Source organism: Salmo trutta, chromosome 28, assembly GCF_901001165.1.
Source record: "Salmo trutta chromosome 28, fSalTru1.1, whole genome shotgun sequence".
Lineage (NCBI taxonomy): Eukaryota > Metazoa > Chordata > Actinopteri > Salmoniformes > Salmonidae > Salmo > Salmo trutta.
In genome coordinates, this window is record NC_042984.1 from 21,025,480 (window position 1) to 21,050,927 (window position 25,448).

The window sequence follows — 25,448 nt, forward strand, 5'->3', positions numbered from 1 at the left end:
TCCACGTGCCTGTATGACCTCCCTACAATGCCTGGGCATGCTCCTGATGAGGTGGCGGATGGTCTCCTGAGGGATCTCCTCTCAGACCTGGACTAAAGCATCCGCCATCTCCTGGACAGTCTGTGGTGCAACATGGCGTTGGTGGATGGAGCGAGACATGATGTCCCAGATGTGCTCAATTGGATTCAGGTCTGGGGAATGGGCGGGCCAGTCCATAGCATCAATGCCTTCATCTTGCAGGAACTGCTGACACACTCCAGCCACATGAGGTCTAGCATTGTCTTGCATTAGGAGGAACCCAGGGCCAATCGCACCAGCATATGGTCTCACAAGGGGTCTGAGGATCTCATCTCGGTACCTAATGGCAGTCAGGCTACCTCTGGCGAGCACATGGAGGGCTGTGCAGCCCCCCAAAGAAATGCCACCGCACACCATGACTGACCCACCGCCAAACCGGTCATGCTGGAGGATGTTGCAGGCAGCAGAACGTTCTCCACGGCGTCTCCGGACTCTGTCATGTCTGTCACGTGCTCAGTGTGAACCTGCTTTCATCTGTGAAGAGCACAGGGCGCCAGTGGCGAATTTGCCAATCTTGGTGTTCTCTGGCAAATGCCAAACGTCCTGCACGGTGTTGGGCTGTAAGCACAACCCCCACCTGTGGACGTCGGGCCCTCATACCACCCTCATGGAGTCTGTTTCTGACCATTTGAGCAGACATATGCACATTTGTGGCCTGCTGGAGGTCATTTTGCAGGGCTCTGGCAGTGCTCCTCCTGCTCCTCCTTGCACAAAGGCGGAGGTAGCGGTCCTGCTGCTGGGTTGTTGCCCTCCAACGGCCTCCTCCACGTCTCCTGATGTACTGGCCTGTCTCCTGGTAGCACCTCCACGCTCTGGACACTACGCTGACAGACACAGCAAACCTTCGGTTGTAGACTCCGTTTCTTGCTACCACTAGAGTGAAAGCACCGCCAGCATTCAAAAGTGACCAAAACATCAGCCAGGAAGCATAGGAACTGAGAAGTGGTCTGTGGTCACTCCTTTATTGGGGGTTTCTTGCTAATTGCCTATAATTTCCACTTGTTGTCTATTCCATTTGCACAACAGCATGTGAAATTTATTGTCAATCAGTGTTGCTTTCTAAGTGGACAGTTTGATTTCACAGAAGTGTGATTGACTTGGAGTTACATTGTGTTGTTTAAGTGTTCCCTTTATTTTTTTGAGCTGTGTGTGTGTGTGTGTGTGTGTGTGTGTGTGTGTGTGTGTATATATATATACATACACACACACACGTATGTGTGTGTGTGTGTGTGTGTGTGTGTATATACATACATACATACATACATACATACATACATACACTAATTTCATTTAAGGACCAAAAAATTGACGGCTGTGCCATATAAATTGCAAAATAGTTAAACCTCTTCCCGATGTACCTATTCCATGGCACATGGTTTATGAAATGACACGCAAAACAACGCCGGATTGAAAACTTCATTTTTTTATTATACAAAATTCTTATAACCAATTGTATGTATACATACAATCTTCCCAGCTCTGCAAATTTTGCTGTGAGGCAGAGTCATTAGATCATTTATTTTGGTACTGTCCACATGTAGCTCGTTTTTGGTCACAGGTCCAGGAATGGCTGAGGAATTGCAACATTTGCCTCGAACTAACGCTGCAGATAGCAATACTGGGTGATTTTGAAAAGTCATTCAATCAATAATATAATTATTTTAGCAAAAATAATCTTTAATTTACAATCTGTATAAGCTATGACAATAGAAAGGTTTAGTGCTTTTGTGAAGCATCACAGCACAGTTGAAAAATATATGGCAAATAGAAATCCAAAATGGATGGTGTTAAGAGATGGGAGGGGTTGAATGGAGCTGAAGGGTGGGGCTAATAACAAGAAAACCAATGTAAAACATACGGGGTCTGTAAAATGTATATAGGTTCAGACATTTTGTAAAATAGCACAGTTGCAAATCGAAATCAAACTGGATGGATATTAGAAATAGAGGAAGGACTAAAAACAAACAAAATATAACTATTGTAAAATGTGTATAATATTTATAAACTGAAGGTAGAAGCCAAAGTGGTGTTTATTAGTTTACTCCAATTGGGGGATAGGGTGGTAGGGTTTGCGGGGAATAATAAAGGTATGTGGATATATATTTCTCAAAAAATGTATGGGGGATTGGAAATGATGCAGACATTTACATTGATGGAAGCAACAATCTTTCTGCAATATTAAAGCTGATCCACCCCTTAAGATAAAAAATAAAAAAACTTGTTGCTAGAGCATCATCATCCTAACATAGAGCTAACATCCTATTCTAAGCTTTACATCATTTGTGTAAAGTCTCCCATGTTAATGAAAACAGATGTTCTTGTTCAGTTCACAGGCATGCTACCTGTGCTCCCTCTTGATGTCCTGGAGGAGATGCTCCTAAATGTCCCTCCACAGCAGGTGGTGTGTGTCTGTCGACTTGTGTGTCGTGAGTGGAAAGAAGTGGTGGACAGTGATTCTCTTTGGAGAGAGAGGTGCCGAAGAGAAGGATACCAGACATGTGATGCCACTAAATTGCCTAAAGACTGGCGTTTGTTTTACTTCTTGTTTAAGAAGAGACGTAATCTTCTTAAGAACCCCAGAGCAGATGGTAGGAGTCGAAACCACAATGTCTAAATTCTCTGTTGGTGTATGGGGGGGGGTCCTGTTATTAACCCCAGAACCCACATTTCAAATCCGTCCATGATTTCCCCCCCCCCCAGATAAATTCAAGGGCTGGCAAATTATGGAGAATGGAGGGGATAAATGGAAAATAGAGCCAGTGGAAGAAGTGCCGCTTCCTGACAACACGGTCCAAAAATACTTTGCGACTTCTTACTTGTGAGTATACTACTATACCATATTAGTTTTTCAGTGAGAGAATATCTCTTGGTCCCACTTTGTTTCACATCCACATTGGTGTTGATTTATTTTCCAGCTCTTCAAATACATTTGGATGATAATGCCTATCATTGACAAACTGTCTAGTTTGCAGTGCCTTCAGAAAGTATTTACACCCCTTACATTTTTATACATTTTGTTACAAGGTTGGATTTAAAATGAATTTAATTGTCCATTTTTGTCAACAATCTACATAAATAAAGAATATACATACATTCAGTCAAGGCCAAAAGTTTTGAGAATGACACAATTAATTTCCACAAAGTTTGCTGCTTCAGTGTCTTCAGATATTTTTGTCAGATGTTACTATGGAATACTGAAGTATAATTACGAGCATTTCATAAGTGTCAAAGCCTTTTATTGACAATTACATGAAGTTGATGCAAAGAGTCAATATTTGCAGTGTTGACCCTTTTTCAAGACGTCTGCAATCCGCACTGGCATGCTATCAATTAACTTCTGAGCCACATCCTGACTGATGGCAGCCCATTCTTGCATAATCAATGCATGGAGTTTGTCAGAATTTGTGGGTTTTTGTTTGTCCACCCACCTCTTGAGGATTGACCACAAGTTCTCAATGGGATTAAGGTCTGGGGAGTTTCCTGGCCATGGACCCAAAATATCGATGTTTTATTCCCCGAGCCACTTAGTTATCACTTTTGCCTTATGGCAAGGTGCTCCATCATGCTGGAAAAGGCATTGTTCGTCACCAAACTGTTCCTGGATGGTTGGGAGAAGTTGCTCTCGGAGGATGTGTTTGTACCATTCTTTATTCATGGCTGTGTTCTTAGTGAACATTGTGAGTGAGCCCACTCCCTTGGCTGAGAAGCAACCCCACACATGAATGGTCTCAGGATGCTTTACTGTTGGCATGACACAGGACTGATGGTAGCGCTCACCTTGTCTTCTCCGGACAAGCTTTTTGTCCGTATGCCCCAAACAATTGGAAAGGGGATTCATCAGAGAAAATGACAATACCACAGTCCTCAGCAGTCCAATCCCTGTACCTTTTGCAGAATATCAGTCTGTCCCTGATGTTTTTCCTGGAGAGAAGTGGCTTCTTTGCTGCCCTTCTTGACACCAGGCCATCCTCAAAGTCTTCGCCTCACTGTGCATACCCGATTTTAATCTGATTATTACTCCTGCCCAGAAACTAGAATATGCATATAATTGTTTGATTTGGATAGAAAACACCCTAAAGTTTCTAAAACTGTTTGAATGGTGTCTGTGAGTATAATAGAACTCATATGGCAGGCAAAAACCTGAAGAATCCAAACAGGAAGTGCCCTCTCTGACCATTTCTTGGCCTTCTTTAGCCTCTTTATTGAAAACAGAGGATCTCTGCTGTAACGTGACACTTTCTAAGGCTCCCATAGGCTCTCAAAGGCGCCAGAACGTTGATGACTGCAGTCCATGGCTGAAAAACAGTAGCGCATTTGGATAGTGGTCGATCTGAGAACAATGAGACGGGCACGCATGTGCACGTGAAGAGTCCATTTTACATTTTCAGTCTTTGAACGAAAACAACGACTCCCGGTCGGAAAATTATTGCTATTTTACGAGAATAATCGCATAAAAATTGATTTTAAACAGCGTTTGACATACTTCGAAGTACGGTAATGGAATATTTTGAATTTTTTTGCTCACACACTCACTTACTTAGGTTGGAGTCATTAAAACTAGTTTTTCAACCACTCCACAAATTTCTTGTTAACAAACTGTAGATTTTGCAAGTCAGGTAGGACATCTAATTTGTGCATGACACAAGTCCCTTTTCCAACAATTGTTTACAGACAGATTATTTCACTTATAATTCACTGTAATTCACTGTATCACAATTCCAGTGGGTCAGAAGTTGACATTTACGAAGTTGACTGCCTTTTTTTATACAGCTTGGAAAATTCCAGAAAATGTCATGGCTTTAGAAGCTTCTGATAGGCTAATTGACATAATTTGAGTCAATTGAAGGTGTACCTGTGGATGTATTTCAAGGCCTACCTTCAAACTCGGTATCTCTTTGCTTGACGTCATGGGAAAATCAAAAGAAATCAGCCAAGACTTCAGAAAAAGAAATTATATTTACATTTACATTTAAGTCATTTAGCAGACGCTCTTGTCCAGAGCGACTTACAAATTGGTGCATTCACCTTATGATATCCAGTGGAACAACCACTTTACAATAGTACATCTAAATATTTTAGGGGGGGGGGTTAGAAGGATTACTTTGTCCTATCCCAGGTATTCCTTAAAGAGGTGGAGTTTCAGGTGTCTCCGGAAGGTGGTGATTGACTCCGCTGTCCTGGCATCGTGAGGGAGCTTCTTCCACCATAGGGGTGCCAGAGCAGCGAACAGTTTTGACTGGGCTGAGCGGGAACTGTGCTTCCTCAGAGGTAGGGGGGGCAGCAGGCCAGAGGTGGATGAGTGCAGTGCCCTCGTTTGGGTGTAGGGACTGATCAGAGCCTGAAGGTACGGAGGTGCCGTTCCCCTCACGGCTCCGTAGGCAAGCACCATGGTCTTGTAGCGGATGCGAGCTTCAACTGGAAGCCAGTGAAGAGAGCGGAGGAGCGGGGTGACGTGAGAGAACTTGGAAGGTTGAACACCAGACGGGCTGCGGCGTTCTGGATGAGTTGTAGGGGTTTAATGGCACAGGCAGTGAGCCCAGCCAACAGCGAGTTGCAGTAATCCAGACGGGAGATGACAAGTGCCTGGATTAGGACCTGCGCTGCTTCCTGTGTGAGGCAGGGTCGTACTCTGCGAATGTTGTAGAGCATGAACCTACAGGATCGGGTCACCGCCTTGATGTTAGTGGAGAACGACAGGGTGTTGTCCAGGGTCACGCCAAGGTTCTTAGCACTCTGGGAAGAGGACACAATGGAGTTGTCAACCGTGATGCCGAGATCATGGAACGGGCAGTCCTTCCCTGGGAGGAAAAGCAGCTCCGTCTTGCCGAGGTTCAGCTTGAGGTGGTGATCCGTCATCCACACTGATATGTTTGCCAGACATGCAGAGATGCGATTCGCCACCTGGTTATCAGAAGGGGGAAAGGAGAAGATTAATTGAGTGTCGTCTGCATAGCAATGATAGGAGAGACCATGTCAGGATATGACAGAGCCAAGTGACTTGGTGTATAGCGAGAATAGGAGAGGGCCTAGAACAGATTCTCGCCACGCCACCTGGTAGGAGCGACCTGTCAGGTAGGACGCAATCCAAGCGTGGGCCGCACCGGAGATGCCCAGCTCGGAGAGGGTGGAGAGGAGGATCTGGTGGTTCACAGTATCAAAGGCAGCAGATAGGTCTAGAAGGATGAGAGCAGAGGAGAGAGAGTTAGCAGTGCGGAGAGCCTCCGTGACACAGAGAAGAGCAGTCTCAGTTGAATGACCAGTCTTGAAACCTGACTGATTTGGGTCAAGAAGGTCATTCTGAGAGATAGCAAGAGAGCTGGCCAAGGACGGCACGTTCGAGTTTTGGAGAGAAAAGAAAGAAGGGATACTGGTCTGTAGTTGTTGACATCGGAGGGATCGAGTGTAGGTTTTTTCAGAAGGGGTGCAACTCTCGCTCTCTTGAAGACAGAAGGGACGTAGCCAGCGGTCAAGGATGAGTTGATGAGCGAGGTGAGGTAATGGAGACGGTCTCCGGAAATGGTCTGGGGAAGAGAGGAGGGGATAGGGTCAAGCGGGCAGGTTGTTGGGCGGCCGGCCGTCACAAGACGCGAGATTTCATCTGGAGAGAGGGGAGAAAGAGGTCAAAGCACAGGGTAGGGCAGTGTGAGCAGGACCAGCGGTGTCGTTTGACTTGACAAACGAGGATCGGATGTCGTCGACCTTCTTTTCAAAATGGTTGACGAAGTCATCCGCAGAGGGAGGGGGAGGAGGATTCAGGGGGGAGGAGAAGGTGGCAAAGAGCTTCCTAGGGTTAGAGGCAGATGCTTGGAATTTAGAGTGGTAGAAAGTGGCTTTAGCAGCAGAAACAGAAGAGGAAAATGTAGAGAGGAGGGAGTGAAAGGATGCCAGGTCCGCAGGGAGGCTAGTTTTCCTCCATTTCCGCTCGGCTGCCCGGAGCCCTGTTCTGTGAGCTCGCAATGAGTTGTCAAGCCACGGAGCAGGAGGGGAGGACCGAGCCGGCCGGGAGGATAGGGGACATAGAGAGTCAAAGGATGCAGAAAGGGAGGAGAGGAGGGTTGAGGAGGCAGAATCAGGAGATTGGTTGGAGAAGGATTGAGCAGAGGGAAGAGATGATAGGATGGAAGAGAAGAGGGTAGCGGGAGAGAGAGAGCGAAGGTTGCGACGGCGCAATACCATCTGAGTAGTGGCAGAGTGAGTAGTGTTGGAGGAGAGCGAGAAGGAAAAGGATACAAGGTAGTGGTCGGAGACTTGGAGGGGAGTTGCAGTGAGATTGGTAGAGGAACAGCATCTAGTAAAGATGAGGTCAAGCGTATTGCCTGCCTTGTGAGTAGGGGGGGACGGTGAGAGGGTGAGGCCAAAAGAGGAGAGGAGTGGAAAGAAGGAGGCAGAGAGAAATGAGTCAAAGGTAGACGTAGGGAGGTTAAAGTCAACCAGAATTGTGAGGGGTGAGCCATCCTCAGGAAAGGAACATATCAAGGCGTCAAGCTCATTGATGAACTCTCCAAGGGAACCTGGAGGGCGATAAATGATAAGGATGTTAAGCTTGAATGGGCTAGTGATTGTGACAGCATGGAATTCAAAGGAGGAGATAGACAGATGGGTCAGGGGAGAAAGAGAGAATGTCCACTTGGGAGAGATGAGGATTCCAGTCCCGCCACCCCGCTGATCAGATGCTCTCGGGTTGTGCGAGAACACGTGGTCAGACAAGGAGAGAGCAGTAGGAGTAGCAGTGTTTTCTGTGGTAATCCATGTTTCTGTCAGCGCAAAGAAGTCGAGGGACTGGAGGGTAGCATAGGCTGATATGATCTCTGCCTTGTTGGCCGCAGACCGGTAGTTCCAGAGGCTGCCGGAGACCTGGAACTCCACGTGGGTCGTGCGTGCTGGGACCACCAGGTTAGAGTGGCAGCGGCCATGCGGTGTGAAGCGTTTGTGTGGCCTGTGCAGAGAGGAGAGAACAGGGATAGACAGACACAGTTGACAGGCTACAGGAGAGGCTATGCTAATGCAAAGGAGATTGGAATGAAAATTAACTAAACACCTGGGGAAGCGAGAGAGCAGGGCCTCCCTCACTAACCATTCACTGAAACACTCAAATATAACTATTCCAACTTCCACTTAGAAATTATAATTGCTGTAAACTACAGTGGTTCAATGTTTCCAGGAATAGGCTCAAACTTAGTTTATTCAGCTAGATAACTTGGTACAGTATTCTTCCGTGAAACCCACCCAGTGCACCGTGTCTTTCTCACATAGGTGTTCCTTTTGTCTTGGTGGGAAAGTGCAAGTTGAGTGCAATAGAGATTGCATCTGTGGATCTGTTGGTGTGATATGCAAATTGGAGTGGGTCTAGGGTTTCTGGGATAATGGTGTTGATGTAAGCCATTACCAGCCTTTCAAAGCACTTCATGGCTACAGACGTGAGTGCTACGGGTCGGTAGTCATTTTGGCAGGTTACCTTAGTCCCTGTGCCCAAGGACACTAAGGTGGTCTATTGCCGCTATTTTCTCGTTTTATCAAGCAAACGTCTTAAGGGAATATGCTCGCACACTTGTTCGGCTAGACAAGCTCAGCTAGGTGCCAGCCCCCTGAAGCATGCTGACTGAAGCATGTTGAAGCCTTAACACTTATTGACTGAAGACATTTCAGCTTTTAATTTTTAATTTAAGAATCGCTCTGCCATTTCCTGGTTGCTAACATTTGAACAGTTTGCCTAATTTCAGTTTGACAAAACAAGCAGGTGTAGACAATCATCTAAACCGCTGTAAAATATATTTTCCATAACCTAGAATATTGCATTTTCAGCTGTTTGAAGCTGGTGTACAAAACCGAAAGTAAAAGATGCAAAAATTAGACTTATGCATAGAAATGTGCACATAGAACAGATCTACTGCAGCTTAGACTTGCTTTCAATGAAAATGACAGATCTATAACCCACATTTCTGTGAATTTGGTCGTGTTGCCCAAAAAGTTACATAATGCATCTTTCATTTGTAAACATTTGTAAACATAATTTCACTTTGACATTGTGTGTCACTGGCCTACACACAATATACCAATCTTAGTCTGAATTTAAAATTGATTAAACTAACAACAAAATGTAGAAAAATTCAAGAGGTGTGAATACTTTCTAAAGGTACTGTAAATGGCTCTAAGGATCTAAACCAAGATGGCGTAGCAGTTGGACGTGTGTTTGTCTTGTCCTGTGTAAATAGTCTTTTTTTTCATATATATTTTAATCTCACTTTCCATCTACGGACTGAAGATACTTTCCTGCAACCTGCCTCACCCAATGTGGTACGGATCTGCTGTTTTTATACTTTAGAACCGGAACCTCCATCAGGAGCTAGCCAGCTAACTAGCTACTAGCTAGTTGGCAGTTAGCCACTGCTAGCTGTCTTCACCGTTTAACTCAGACACCAGCCAGCTTCAGCCCGGTTAATACCTGTCTGCACAGCGCGATATCAACCCAGAGCATATCGGACTGCTTTTTCTCTAGCACATCACCGGATTCCTACCGCAAGCTCTGGATCATTACACCAGATCATCGCAGCTAGCTAGCTCCAACCTGAGTGGCTACTTCTGGCTAACGCCTCTGTCTCAAAGCAAGCACCAGTCAGCCTTGAGCTAGCCTCGAGCTAGGCCCATCTCCCGGCTAGCTGAAGAGGTCTCCCAGCTAATTCTTGGGCTACAATACCTCTTTTGCCAATTGGCCTGGACCCTTTATTGCCGACAAGGAGCCCCGCCAATCCATCACGACTGGTCTGCCGTCATAATCGTCTGCGGAGGTTTCAACAGGCTTTTCCGTTGCGAAAGATCAGTTGCTAGCCCTGGCCCGCTAGTTTTTTGAATCGCCGTGTCTCCAGCTCGTGTAGCGGCTACCGAACAGCTCCCTGACTCACCTATTGCTGCTCATTGGACCCTATGATCACTTGGCTACACATGCCTCTCCCTAATGTCAATATGCCTTGTCTACTTCCGTGTAGGTTAGTTCTAGTTTTATTTCACTGTAGAGCCCTCAGCCCCACCCAACATGCCTTAGATAGCTCTTTTGTCCCACCCCCCACACATGAGACCTCACCTGGCTTAACTGGTGCCTCCAGAGACACAACTGCTCATCGTCACTCAATGCCTAGGTTTACCTCCACTGTACTCGCATCCTGCCATACCCTTGTCTGTACATTATGCCCTGACTCTATTCTACCACGCCCAGAAATCTGCTCCTTTTATTCTCTGTTCCCAACGCACTAGACGACCAGTTCTTATAGCCTTTAGCAGTACCCTTATCCTACTCCTCCTCTGGTGATGTAGAGGTTAACCCAGGCCCTGTAGCCCCCAGCACCACACCTATTCCTCAGGCGCTCTCATTTGTTGACTTCTGTAATGTAAAAGCCTTAGTTTCATGCATGTTAACATCAGAAGCCTCCTCCCCAAGTTTGTTTTATTCATTGCTTTAGCACACTCCGCCAACCCTGATTTCTTGGCCGTGTCTGAATCCTGGCTTAGGAAGGCCACAAAATTCAGAAATGTCCATCCCCAACTACAACATTTTCCGACAAGATAGAACTGGCGGAGTTTCAATCTACTGCAGAGAGAGCCTGCCGAGTTCTGTCATACTACCCAGGTCCGTGCACAAACAATTCGAGCTTCTACTTCTAAAAACCCACCTTTCCAGAAATAAGTCTCTCACCGTTGCTGCTTGTTATAGACCCCCCTCAGCCCCCAGTTGTGCCCTGGACACTGTGATTACCCCCCCCCCCCATCTATTCAATCTTCAGTGTTCGTACTGTTAGGTGACAAAACTGGGATATGCTTAACACCCTGGCCACCCTACAATCTAAGCTAGATGCCCTTGATCTCACACAAATTATCAAGGAACCTACCAGGTACAACCCTAAATCCGTAAGCATGGGCAACCATCATAGATATCCTCTTGACCAACTTGCCCTCTAAATACACCTCTGCTGTCTTCAACCAGGATCTCAGTGAACATTGCCTGTGGCCGTAATGGGTCCGCGGTCAAACGGCCACCCCTCATCACTGTCAAATGCTCCCTAAAACACTTCAGCGAGCAGGCCTTTCTAATCGACCTGGTCCGGGTATCCTGGAAGGATATTGACTTCATCCCGTCAGAGGATGCCTGGTTGCTCTTTAAAAAGTGCTTTCCTCACCATCTTAAATAAGCATGCCCCATTCAAAAAATGTAGAACTAAGAACAGATATAACCCTTGTTTCACCCCAGACTTGACTGCCCTTGACCAGCACAAAAACATCCTGTGGCGTACTGCATTAGCATCAAATAGCCCCCGCGATATGCAACTTTTCAGGGAAGTCAGGAACCAATAAACACAGTCAGTTAGGAAAGCTAAGGCTAGCTTTTTCAAACAAATTTGCATCCTGTAGCACAAACTTAAAGTCCATGGAGAATAAGAGCACCTCCTCCCAGCTGCCCACTGTACTGAGGCTAGGGAACACTGTCATCACTGATAAATCTACGATAATTTCAATAAGGATTTTTCTACAGCTAGCCATGCTTACCACCTGACTACCCATAACCCAGCCAACAGCTCTGCACCTCCTGCAGAAACTTGCCCAAGTCCCCCCTGCTTCTCCTTCACCCAAATCCATACAGCTGATGTTCTGAAAGAGATTCAAAATCTGGATCCTTATAAATCAGCTGGGCTAGACAATCTGGACCCTCTCTTTCTAAAGTTATCCGCAGAAATTGTTGCCACCCCTATTACTTGCCTGTTGAACATATATTTCGTATCGTCTGAGATCCCCAAAGACTGAAGAGGGGGATGACTGTGGCAGCTTTCCAAAGGGGGAGACACTCTAGACCCAAACTGTTATAGACTTATATCCATCCTGCCCTGCCTTTCTAAAATATTCGAAAGCCAAGTTAACAGATCATCGACCATTTCAAATCCCACTGTACCTTCACTATGCAATATGGTTTCTGAGCTGGTCATGGGTGCACCTCAGTCACGCTCAAGGTCCTAAACAATATCATAACCGCCATCGATAAAAGACAGTACTGTGCAGCCGTCTTCATCGACCTGGCCAAGGCTTTCGACTTTGTCAATCACCGCATTCTTATTGGCAGACTCAATAGCCTTGTTTTCTCAAATGACTGCCTCGCCTGGTTCACCAACTACTTCTCAGAGCTCAGTGTGTCAAATCAGAGGGCCTGTTGTCTGGCAGTATATGGGGGTGCCACAGGGTTCAATTCTCGGGCTGACTCTTTTTTCTCGGTATGTCTGTCTTTATGTATCTCAATGTCGCTCTTGCTGCTGGTGACTCTTCTGATTCACCTCTACGCAGACAACACCATTCTGTATACATCTGGCCCTTTGGACACTGTTAACAAACCTCCAAATGAGCTTCAATGCCATACAACACTCCTTCTGTGGCCTCCAACTGCTTTTAAATGCTAGTAAAACTAAATGCATGCTCTTCAACCTGCTGCTGCCCGCCCGACTAGCATCACTACTCTGGACGGTTCTGACTTAGAATATGCGGACAACTACAAATACCTAGGTGTCTGGTTAGACTGTGAACTCTCCTTTGACTCATGTTAAGCATCTCCAAAATTAGAATAGGCTTCCTATTTTGCAACAAAGCATCCTTCACTCATGCTGCCAAACATACCCTCATAAAACTGACTATCCTATCGATCCTTGACTTCGGCAATGTCATTTGGCTTCTCCCTCTCTCCCTACAACACCCAGGTTCTGTTATCTCAGGTCATAAATTCCTGGAGGAGACTTTCCTCCTGGCCATGCAGAAAGAGACACATAGAGAGGGCAAAGGAACTTCTTCTACACCACAGAACTTGAACTGAACAATATCCATGTTTTGGAGAATGTGTAAATGGTCGGTGGAGAAGCCAGCTACGAACCGGTCTGTTTTGTTTCATGTTTGTGACCTCATGAAAGACAATACAGCCACATTACCATAACTCTGTTTATACAGGAGCCTTCGTTATGACATTTGAGTCTAATTATTGTATAAAATGAATGAGTAAAGATTAAACTATTTGTGAAATTATGTAATGTGATTTTAAACTGTTAATGTGAGAGAATTGTATTCCCTTTAAAGTTTAAGTCATTGGCCCGCCTCCATGAGCACCGACATGATCTAGCTCATGGGACAGCCCTTTTCTACTGTTACGAATAAATCCCACACCTGAGGAGATCCTCTTCGCTCCCTCGGTGATCGAGGTACACTTGGTCTGAAGGTTTGAGTAGAGACCACAAAAACCTAAGGTTGTTGAATTCCTAACCAAACCAGGTGGAGCATTGGCTACACGGGTGGAAATGGTTAAACTCAGACTATCGATCTCGACAGAATAAGAGCAAATCTTAGATACTAATTACTAGTCTGCAGCTAGACCGCCGAAACTGCTATTCTATAAGAACATTTCTGAATGGTACTCCGAAGTATCCATTCTGACCACAAAGACGCTTGGATGAACTTTCCAACAGAAAGACGGACGATTCCAACAGAGATCACGACGACACACTGAGCGTAAATATATATTGATTGCAATTATTCCCGAATGAGTGAGTGTTCATGTGCAAAGGATTAGCATTTCAATGAATATAATTAGCAACTTTGTAGGGACTCTTGTCTTTCGCGCCCTTCTCAGTCCACACCCACTTCCCTTTGTCTACCAAGCCGTCATATCGGCTTAGCCCACTAGGGAACCTCCTCTATCATTTCCTTGCAACCACATCTGTTTGTTTATGCAGTTCTGTGATTATTTAGTTGGTTAGTAAATAAATGATTAAGACAATTGGTGTATGGATGATTCATAGTAAAGGCTGGGTTCGTGCAGATAACCAACAATTTACAACGTTTGGAATGAAACTAACGTGAGGTAAAGAATAATTCATTAATTAGAAGACTATATTAGGAAAATGACAACTTTGTAATCTGAAGATTTTCCTTGGTGCCCCGACTTCCTAGTTAATTACATTTACATGATTAGTTTAATCACGTAATAATAATTAGACAATTGATTTGATAAAATAAGTCTTCACTTTAATTATGCCAAAGACGCGACACCTCCAACGCTCTACTCAGCAAATTGGATGCAGTCTATCAGTGCCATCCGTTTTGTCACCAAAGCCCCATATACTACCCACCACTGCGACCTGTATGCTCTCGTTGGCTGGCCCTCGCTACATATTCGTCGCTAAACCCATTGGCTCCAGGTCATCTATGCCTTTCCTAGGTAAAGCCCCGCCTTATCTCAGCTCACTGGTCACCATAGCAACACCCACCCGTAGCACACTCTCCAGCAGGTTTATTTCACTGGTCATCCCCAAAATCCATACCTTCTTTGGCCGCCTTTACTTCCAGTTCTCTGCTGCCAATGACTGGAACGAATTGCAAAAATCACTGAAGCTGGAGACTTATCTCCCTCTCTAACTTCAAGCACCAGCTGTCAGAGCAATTTACCGATCACTGTACCTGTAAATGGCACACCCAACTACCTCCTCCCCATATTGTTATTTATTTATGTATTTTGCTCTTTTGCACCCCATTATCTCTACTTGCACATGTATCACTCCAGTGTTAATGCTAAATTGTAATTATTTTGCATCTATGGCCTATTTATTGCCTTACCTCCCTAATCTTACTACAGTTGCACAAACTGTACATAGATTTTTCTATTGTGTTATTGACTATGTTTGTTTATCCCATGTAACTCTGTCACACTGCTTTGCTTTATCTTGGCCAGGTTGCAGTTGTAAATGACAACTTTCTCTCAACTGGCCTACCTGGTTAAATAAAGGTGAAATAAAAAAAATAAAAAAATGGCCCCCTAGATATGATGCATTGATTTGAAATGGCTTTCAGGCTGCTTACTATCAACCATGGTAAATGTGTTGGCTGTGTGTGTCCTCTTGTCTTTGGTTCATCTCAGGACCTGCAGGAAGTCTCAGCTGATTGACTTGGAGAAAGAGGGTTACAGGCCTTCTTTCATGGATGACTTTCAACCTGACATCATAATATCCGACTGGTGAGAGGAATATTAGGATTTTGTCATTCAGTGTCTGCTACTCTATACTTGTTAGTGGAATAGACTACTGTACAACTTGTATGTTTGTGTCCATATCAGGTATGCTCCACGCTGGGACTGTGGATCTGAATATGAGATCTGTGTTGAGTTGCTAAATCGTAAGAAGAAGCCAATTAAGAAGTTTAGTCCAGATACTGTTGTCTTTCAACAGTGGAATGATCAGAAATGGAATCAGGTAAAACCTTCAGACTTTAAGATAATTCTCCATATACATGGGTCTGTAAATAGCTGAGTACACAATCAACAATGTGATTTCTCCTTGTCTTGTGCATTAGACATTTTCAGTGACTGCATTGCACAAAAAAAATGTGCACACTAAACAATTGAAAGTTAAATAGTGCAGATAAAAACAAGGTAAAAACGTTGCGCATGCATACACACTTTTTATTTGTACTGTTTTCTACATTGTAGAATAATGGTGAAGACATCAACACTATGAAATGGCACATATGGAATCATGTACTAAACAAAAAAAGTGTTAAACATATCAAAATATGTTTTAGATTTTTCAAAGTGTCACAAGCAAAGCACCATCACACTTCCTCCTCCATGCTTCACATTGGGGACTACCAATGCTGCGATCATCCGTTCACCTACTCTGCATCTCAAAGACGAGGCGGTTAGAACCAAAAATCTCATATTTGGACTCATTAGACCAAAGGGCAGATTTCCACCGGTCTAATGTCCATTGATCGTATTTCTTGGCCCAAGCAAGTCTCATTATTGGTGTCCTTTAGTAGTAGTTTCTTTGCAGCAATTTGACCATGAAGGCCTGTTTCACGCAGTCTCCTCTGAACAGTTGATGTGTGTTACTTGAACTCTGTGAAGCATTTATTTGGGCTGCAATTTCTGAGGCTGGTAACTCTAATGAATATATCCTCTGCAGCAGAGGATATATTCATTAAGGTCTTCATTTCCTGTGGGGGTCCTCATGAGAGCTAGTTTCATCATAGCGCTTGATGATTTTTGCGACCGCATTTGAAGAAACGGTCAAAGTTCTTAATTTTCCACATTGACAGACCTTCATGGACCTTCATGGACTGTTTCTCTTAGCAAATTTGAGCTGTTCTTGCTATAATATAGACTTGGTCTTTTACCAAATAGGGTTATCTTCTGTATTTTTCTTTTACCTTTATTTAACTAGGAAAGTCAGTTAAGAACCAATTCTTATTTTCAATAACGGCCTAGGAACAGTGGGTTAACTGCCTTGTTCAGGGGCAGAACGACAGATTTGTACCTTGTCAGCTAGGGGATTTGAACTTGCAACCTTTCGGTTACTAGTCCAACGCTCTAACCGCTAGGCTACGCTGCCACCCCTACCTTGTCACAACACAACTGATTGGCTCAAACGCATTAAGGAAAGAAATTCCAGTAATTCACTTTTAACTTGGCACAACTGTTAATTGAAATGCATTCCAGGTGACTACCTCATGAAGCTGGTTGAGAGAATGCCAAGAGTGTGCAACGGGTAGCTACTTTGAATAATCTCACAAAATAAATGTTGATTTGTCTAACACTTTTGTTTACTATATGATGCCATATGTGTTAATTCATAGTTTGTCTTCACTATTCTACAATGTAGAAAAACCCTGGAATGAGTAGGTGTCCAAACTTGTATGTATGGTATGTATACATACACACTTAAATAAAGCATACTAATTACAATTGAACGTATTACCTTTTCAATGTTTCAGATGACTCATGTGTTCAAGAATTATGGACCAGGTGTGCGTTACATCCGATTCATTCATGGAGGAAATGACACTCAGTTCTGGGCCGGCTGGTATGGAATTCGGGTCACCAACAGTAGCGTCGAGATATTCCCATCGGTGGACAGATAGGAGAGTAAATGGGATCACCGAAATCTAAGAGGTTATATTTTAATATTTTGCCGACCTGCAGGCTTTGAAACCTCTCTTAGCGTAGTGTACATCTTTCTGTCTTTTCAGCCTTAGGCAATAGGCACATTGATGTTTCTCTGTGGATATAAAGGATTCTGGCTGTACAATACAGGTAACTGCCAAAATAATGGAAATGCTTGAGTAAATGAGGGGATACAAAGTATATTGAAAACAGGTACTTCCACGCAGGTGTTGTTCCTGAGTTAATTAAGCAATTAACATCCCATTGTACTTAGGGTCATGTATAAAAATGCCCAGTTGCCCATTATTTTGGTTACTATTGCTAGAGGAGATCTCAGTGACTTTGAAAGAGGGGTCTCAAAGGAGCATAGTGGTCGGTCTGTCTCAGTCACCAGATCTCAACCCAATTGAACACTTATGGGAGATTCTGGAGCGGTGCCTGAGACGGCGTTATGGAATTTCTCATGGAAGAATGGTGACGCCTCCCTACAATGGAGTTCATCACACAGAATATATGTATGCTAAGGCACATTGAAGCTGTTCTAGCTAGTGGTGGCCAGCGCCCTATTAAGTCTGTTACCTTTATCATTTGTGTCCATCTCCTGAATTGTACAGAGCAAAGCAAAAATTCACATTATATGCCTGGAATACTTCAATGTATTTCTGCTTTGCTCTGTACAATTCAGAGGAAGACAGACCAAAGGAAAGTGTGAACTTGAATGTAATGTATTATGTACATAAACGTCTGACCCATTTTGACAACACCTTTTAAGAAACGTAGTTGAACGCTTTTGCTTGTACTCACCTATATCTTAATGTAATTGTTGTCATGTACAGTGCCTTCAAAGTATTCATACCCCTTGACTTACTCCACATTTTCTTGTTACAGCCAGAATTCAAAATGTATTAATTCAATTTTTCTAAAACATGTATACACAATACCCCATAATTGTTGCTCATTTATTGTAAATTAAATACAGATCTCATTTACACAAGTATTCACACCCCTGAGGCAAATGTTAGAATCATCTTTGGCAGAGATTACAGCAGTGAGTCTTTCTGGGTAAGTCTCTAAGAGCTTTGCACACATGCATTGTATAATATTTGCACATTCTTTTTAAAATTTAAGCTAAGTCAAGTTGGTTGTTGATCATTGCTAAACAGCCATTTTCAAGTCTTGCCATAGATTTTCAAAAGGATTTAAGTCAAAACTAACTAGGCCACTCAGGAATGTTCAATGGTGTCTTGGTAAGCAATTCCAGTGTATATTTGGCCTTGTGTTTTATGTTATTGTCCTGTTGGAAAGGTGAATTTGTCTCTGTTGTGTCTGCAAAGCAGACTGAACCAAGTTTTCCCTTAGGATTTTGCCTGTGGTTAGATCTCTTCGGTTTCTTTAAATAAAAATAAAAAACCTCTAGTCTTTGCTGATGACCAGCATACCCATAACATCATGCTTGAAAATGAGAAGAGTGGTACTCTGTGATGTGTTGTTGGATTTGCCCCAAACATAACTTCTGTCCCGAATACAAAAGCGTTAATTTCTTTGCCACGTTTTTCTTTTTTTCTTTCCAATTTAATTTAGTGCCTTACTGCGAACAGGATGAAAGTTTTGAAATATTTTTATTCTGTGCCGGTTTCCTTTTCACACTCATTTAGGTTATTATTGTGGAATAACTAGTGCTGTTGATCCATACTCAGTTTTCTCCTATCACAGCCATTAAACTGTAACAGTTTTAAAATCACCATTGGCCTCATGGTAAAATCCCTGAGAGGTTTCCTTTCTCTCCGGCAACTGAGTTAGGAAGGACGCCTGTATCTTTTTTGTAGTGACTGGGTGTATTGATACACAAGTGTAATTAATAACTTCATGCTCAAAGGGATATTCAATGTTAATCTACTAATATGTGCCCTTTGCAATGCATTGGAAAACCTCCCTGGTCTGTGGTTAAATCTGTGTTTTGAAATTCACTGCTCAACTGAGGGACCTTACAATTATCTGTATGTGTGCGGTACAGAGATCATTCAAAATCATGTTAAACACTTGCACACATTGAGTCCATGCAAGATTATGACTTGTTAAACAACTTTTTACTCCTAAACATATTTTTTTTTAAATAAAAAAAATGTTTACCTGATTTAAGTATTAATTGCTAACTATTAATATTAAAAAAATAGGACATTTCTGTTCTGTTTTAATTCTGCTTCTTTAAAGAGATGGTTTCCACTCTAGCTTCCTGCAGTTGCACTTGTTTAACTACATACACACATTTTAAAAGTGTACTGTCCTTATTGTTTATTCAACTTCTGTGGAGTGATTTGTATCCTCTATGCAAGAACAATACAGGCACTACATCAATATACTGAGGCCCCCATACTTGAAGTGCATTCGGAAAGTATTCAGACCACTTAACTTTTTCCACATTTTGTTACGTTACAGCCTTATTCCAAAATTGATTACATGATGAGGAAACCAGTTAAATCTACACACAATACTCCATAGTGACAAATTGAAACCATGTTATTTAGACATTTTTGCAAATGCATAAAAAAACAATACCTTATTTACATAAGTGTTCAGACCCTTTGCTATGAGACTTGAAATTGAGTTCAGGTGCATCCTGTTTCCATTGATCATCCTTGAGATGTTTCTACAACTTGATTGGAGTCTACCTGTGGTAGATTCAATTGATTGGACATGATTTGGAAAGGCACACCTGTCTATATAAGGTCCCACAGTTGACAGTGCATGTCAGAAATTCTGCAGTATTGAAATCCCCAAGAACACAGTGGCCACAGTATTCAGACCCTTCACTCAGTACTTTGTTGAAGCACCTAACAGCGATTACAGCCTTGAGTCTTCTTGGGTATGATGCTACAACTTTTGCACACCTGTATTTGGGGAGTTTCTCCCATCCTTTTCTGCAGATCCTCTCAAGCTCTGTCAGTTTGGATTGGTTGCACAGCTATTTTCAGGTCTCTCCAGAGATGTTTGATCAGGTTCTAGTCCGGGCTCTGGCTGGGCCACTCAAGGACATTGAAACCACTCCTGCGTTGTTTTGTCTGTGTGCTTAGGGTCGTTGTCATGTTGGAAGGTGAACCTCCTCCCCCCCGTCTGAGGTCCTGAGCGCTCTTGAGTAGGTTTTAATCAAGGATCTCTCTGTACTTTGCTCAGCTCATCTTTGCCTCGATCCTGACTAGTCTCTCAGTCCATGCCGCTGAAAAACGCCCCCACAGCATGATGCTGCCACCACCATGCTTCTCTGTAGGGATGGTGCCAGGTTTCCTCCAGACGTGATGCTTGACATTCAGGCCAAAGAGTTCAATCCTGGTTTCATCAGACCAGAGAATCTTGTTTCTCATGGTCTGAGTCTTTAGGTCCCTTTTGGCAAACTCCAAGCGGGCTGTCATGTGCCTTTTTACTAAGGAGTGGCTTCCATCTGTCCATTCTACTATGAAGGCCTGATTGGTGGAGTGCTGCAGAGATGGTTGTCCTTCTGGATGGTTCTCCCATCTCCACAGAGGAACTCTGGAATTCTGTCAGGGTTACCATCGGGTTCTTGGTCACCCTGACCAAGGCCCTTCTCCCCCAATTGATCAGTTTTGCCTTGCGGCCAGCTCTTGGAAGAGTCTTGGCGATTCCAAACTTCTTCCATTTAAGAATGATGGAGGCCACTGTGTTCTTGGGGAGCTTCAATGTTGCAGAAATGTTTTGGTAGTGGGTCAACGTGAGCATTATGTATTGTTCTGTACATAAATTGTTACATTTCCTTTGGTACTGTATATGTTAATTTGTGGTTGTCCATCATCCATTTCGTTGTATATGTTACTAGTTGCAATTTATACAATATGCCCTAAGTGATCTGTCTTATGTAACCATACCAAAAAGTAACATATCATACTCATTTGAGTGTCCCGGATTTACGTTAACGATGTTACATCTAGTCTTTGAGACCCGTCTGAGTGGGTAGGTCCCCCCCCCTGTTTTGTTCTGTTTGCTTCATTTAAGAAACATTTTGCAACAGAATCAGCAGATTGAATACGCCCCAATTATCACTCCCTTCAGCAGCGCTCTGCTTTGGAGAGCAAAGCCAGACACAGTTCTCATCCTGAGGATCGTAAGGTGTAGTGCCCTCTCCCTCTGGGCAGAAGACACTCACAAAATCAACAGAAGTCTACTTCTGGATACTTTGACCAATTGACAGAAGGTCCGTGTACCTTGTGGCCAATAGTTATGTGAAAATGGCCTGGTTTAAAAATCTATATATAATAACTGAAACGGCTTGTTTTTTTTTGTTCTCCTTTTTTGCATGGAAACCGTTACCATGGTTAAATTAGGGTACCAAAACCTCATGATACTTATGATACCAACGTTTTAGAATACCGTAGTACCGTTTCATATGATACTACCTAATTTTTCAGCCCTACCAATCTAAAGAACCTGCTTACACTGGTTATAAATGATTATAAAGTATTTTAATAAATTCAATTGAATTTAAGCAACAGCCAATAGTCTCTTGTATGCGCCAGTCCAATAATATCCAATTCATTTTCAACTGTATTCAGACAGCCGCATCCCCTACCTGCCCTCACTCACCTGCTTCTCTCCGTCCGCTCTTCCTGTGCATTGTTGTAGAAATTATAATCAAAGGAAACAACACTTTTAGAAGATTTGCAAAAATGAAGCAATCAATCATCACCAAGAATGGTTCAGAGTTGAAAGTGTTGGTTCCACTTTTCTGGGCTCTGTTATTTACTTAACAAATAAGGAATACTCAAAATGTGCACTTATAAATCATAACAATTTTAATAAAAATACAGCTGTAGACAGAAGTCAAAGATCAAACGTCAGACATACAACTGATGTCTCTCCTGACTTCTGCCCCGAACAAAAGAAAGACAGGATCTTATATACCCGAGATCACACCTTATGGTGTGATCTATGTCAAAACTTATACCTAACACAAGGTTTCTGAGAACCTGTCTCAGCGGTATGCAAATCTGCCCTTGTTTCAGAGCAAAACAGACGGTGTCTCTCTGTGTCTCGCTATCACCCGCAGTCCCTTTTCTCACCTTTTCTCACAGACGTGGGGCTGCGGGTTTTGGCAGAGAGCTAGACACAGACAGAGGTCTCAATATTCAGCTATACAGTGAGCATAAGTACAATGACACATAAGCAAATTAATAACAACAATCAATGGTGGGGGTCTTTAGAAGACCCCCAAAATCAACTTTAACCCTTCAAAAGCTTAACGAGCATAGTCGGGTCTCTGCTTTTATAGAAAAATACATACTTTTTGTATATGTGGCATTCAGCAGATGGTGTGTGTGTGTGTGTGTGTAAAAGGCAATTAGTTGTCTGTGCAGATTTAAGATAGCACGAGGTTGATAGCCCGAGGGCTCAACCGTGTAACTGCATTCACAACAGCAAACACTATAATGTGCTCCTTTCTGCAGGTTTCCATACATGTGACTTGTTGTAGATAGTAAACCCACAGGATGTCACATGCTACGGTCGCACCCAAACGTCTCTTTTAGCTCTATGCCCAGTCTTATGACTAAGTCACACAAAGACAAATTTGTATCAAGTTAGAAAAACACTAGAATAACGAGAGATTATTCTTTAAGCAGTAAAACACAGGATAGCATGACTTGTAATTTTCCACGACAGCACCTATTCCTCCATCAGTTTTTTAAAATATAATTTAGCTGTAATAACGAGCGGGGATGCTGACCCTGATGGGTTCTGTTAGATTTGTAAATGTGTTACATTGGAACAGCGCACAGAGCGAGCAAAGTTGATACAATTATACAATGTATCACCTGTTATAACCAAGCGCACAGGCCAGCTTGAGTAGACTTTGCAAGTTTGCTGTCACGCAGCCTCAGAGTGCCAGAGAGGCGAAATGGAGCAGCTTCAAAGCGAAGAGAGCAGCTTGTGTCTAGCCTAAACGATACAACAATATGACCCGTATGACCAGAGATACCTTTTTTTTTTCTTAATAATGGAATTTGTGCACATTTTAGATAATTTCACAAACCATGTCGTGGGCCATTTTAAACGAATTGTAAAAAAGGCCGTCCTGCTCCTCCCCTACCTAACTTCCCCTACCTAACTTCCCCTACCTAACTTCCCCTACCTAACTTCCCCTACCTAACTTCCCTACCTAACTTCCCCTACCTAACTTCCCCTACCTAACTTCCCCTACCTAACTTCCCCTACCTAACTTCCCCTACCTAACTTCCCCTACCTAACTTCCCCTACCTAACTTCCCCTACCTAACTTCCCCTACCTAACTTCCCCTACCTAACTTCCCCTCACAGTTCCTTCAATTTCCCTTAAGTCTCATTCATTTGGCTCCTCTGCCTACCTAAGCAACCCAGTCTCTCATTTCTATTCAATAATAGCACAAACTTATGGAGCATCAAACTAAATTACATAGCCCTGCCATTCCCAACCATCAGAGCGCTTGGAAATGTGCATCTGGACACTGCACCCACCCACTCAGGTCAGAGTGTTATCTTGTCCGAAGAGGGAGAAGAAACATGTTTCTGAGGACTTTCTGTTTTTGACAGTAACACGAATGTCTGATTGTTGTGCGTACAACGAAATGTAAGTTGCAGAGGGGTTTATTGGGGGTTTTACATGCTGTGTAATAATAATTACCACTAATTACTTACTGTTACTTTAACTTTCAGACATTTGTCCTACTTCATCGCTGTTACTCTTCTTTAATGTTAGCGTTTCCAATACTGCTTTGCCTATTGTGTCATATGTAGTATTATTCCATACTGCCATAAGTGTTATTGCATTGGTTGCACATTCTCAGCCTTGCAGATTCTCACACAAGGCTGAAGAGAGAGGGTGCCCCTGCATGTACATATGTATATTGCATAGTTATACCCATGAACTAATTGTTTACATGTGTGCTTATCTTTGTCTTTATAGAACCACAACTATAAGATTCCAAGTCGTACAGATGACTAAATCATATAAACATCTTCAAATGGAAACAGGTGTGTGTGCATGCGTGCGTGCATGCGTGTGGTGAATATCAAGACTACAGTGATGTGCCTCAACATCATCTTCTAACCGGACAGCACTATAGAGGACAGAACCAAACCAATAAGTTATAAGTAAACTCAGCAAAAAAAAAGAAACGTCCTATCACTGTCAACTGCGTTTATTTTCAGCAAACTTAATGTTATGTTCATACACATATTTACACAAGATTCAACAACTGAGACATAAACTGAACAAGTTCCACAGACATGTGACTAACAGATATGGAATAATGTGTCCCTGAACAAAGGGGGGGGGGTCAAAATCAAAAGTAACAGTCAGTATCTGGTGTGGCCACCAGCTGCATTAAGTACTGCAGTGCATCTCCTCCTCATGGACTGTACCAGAGTTGTCAGTTCTTGCTGGGAGATGTTTCCCCACTCTTCCACCAAGGCACTTGCAAGTTCCCAGACATTTCTTGGGGGAATGGCACTAGCTCTCACCCTCCGATCCAACAGGTCCCAGACGTACTCAATGGGATTGAGATCCGGGCTCTTCTCTGGCCATGGCAGAGCACTGACATTCCTGTCTTGCAGGAAATCACGCACAGAACGAGCAGTATGGCTGGTGGCATTTTCATGCTGGAGGGTCATGTCAGGATGAGCCTGCAGGAAGTGTACCACATGAGGGGGGAGTATGTCTTCCCTGTAACGCACAGCGTTGAGATTGCTTGTAATAACAACAAGCTCAGTCCGATGATGCTGTGACACACCGCCCCAGACCATGACGGACCCTCCACCTCCAAATCGATCCCACTCCAGACTACAGACCTCGGTGTAACGCTCATTCTTTCGACGATAAACGTGAATCCAACCATCTCCCCTGGTGAGACAAAACCGTGACTCGTCAGTGAAGAGCACTTTTTGCCAGTCCTGTCTGGTCCAGCGATGGTGGGTTTGTGCCCATAGGCAACGTTGGTGCCGGTGATGTCTTGTGAGGACCTGCCTTACAACAGGCCTTCAAGCCCTCAGTCCAGCCTCTCTCAGCCTATTGCGGACAGTCTGAGCACTGATGGAGGGATTGTGCGTTCCTGGTGTAACTCGGGCAGTTGTTGTTGCCATTCTGTACGTGTCCTGCAGGTGTGATGTTCGGATGTACCGATCCTGTGCAGGTGTTGTTACATGTGGTCTGCCACTGCGAGGACAATCAGCTGTCTGTCCTGTCTCCCTGTAGCGCTGTCTTAGGCATCTCACAGTACGGACATTGCAATTTATTGCCCTGGCCACATCAGCAGTCCTCATGCCACCTTGCAGCATGCCTAAGGCAAGTTCACGCAGATGAGCAGGAACCCTGCTCTTTCTTTTGGTGTTTTCCAGAGTCAGTAGAAAGGCCTCTTTTTAGTGTCCTAAGTTTTCATAAC

General features: G+C 43.6%; 1 protein-coding gene across 2 annotated transcripts in view; it reads left to right on the top strand.

Annotated features, from left to right (window-relative positions):
- Window positions 1–18,024, top strand: part of LOC115165774 (F-box only protein 6) — a 34,410-nt gene extending 16,386 nt beyond the window's left edge. The window contains exons 2-6 of one of the 2 annotated variants that reach the window (XM_029719130.1): window positions 2,405–2,666; window positions 2,779–2,896; window positions 15,011–15,106; window positions 15,206–15,341; window positions 15,442–15,539. In XM_029719130.1, the coding sequence (XP_029574990.1) occupies window positions 2,414–2,666; window positions 2,779–2,896; window positions 15,011–15,106; window positions 15,206–15,341; window positions 15,442–15,504 (666 nt within the window). In that variant the 5' untranslated portion in view covers window positions 2,405–2,413 and the 3' untranslated portion in view covers window positions 15,505–15,539. Of the gene's footprint in view, window positions 1–2,404; window positions 2,667–2,778; window positions 2,897–15,010; window positions 15,107–15,205; window positions 15,342–15,441; window positions 15,540–16,860 lie in introns of those variants that run through there. The other variant, XM_029719129.1, reaches the window with a different exon arrangement.
- Window positions 18,025–25,448: the final 7,424 nt, after the last annotated feature.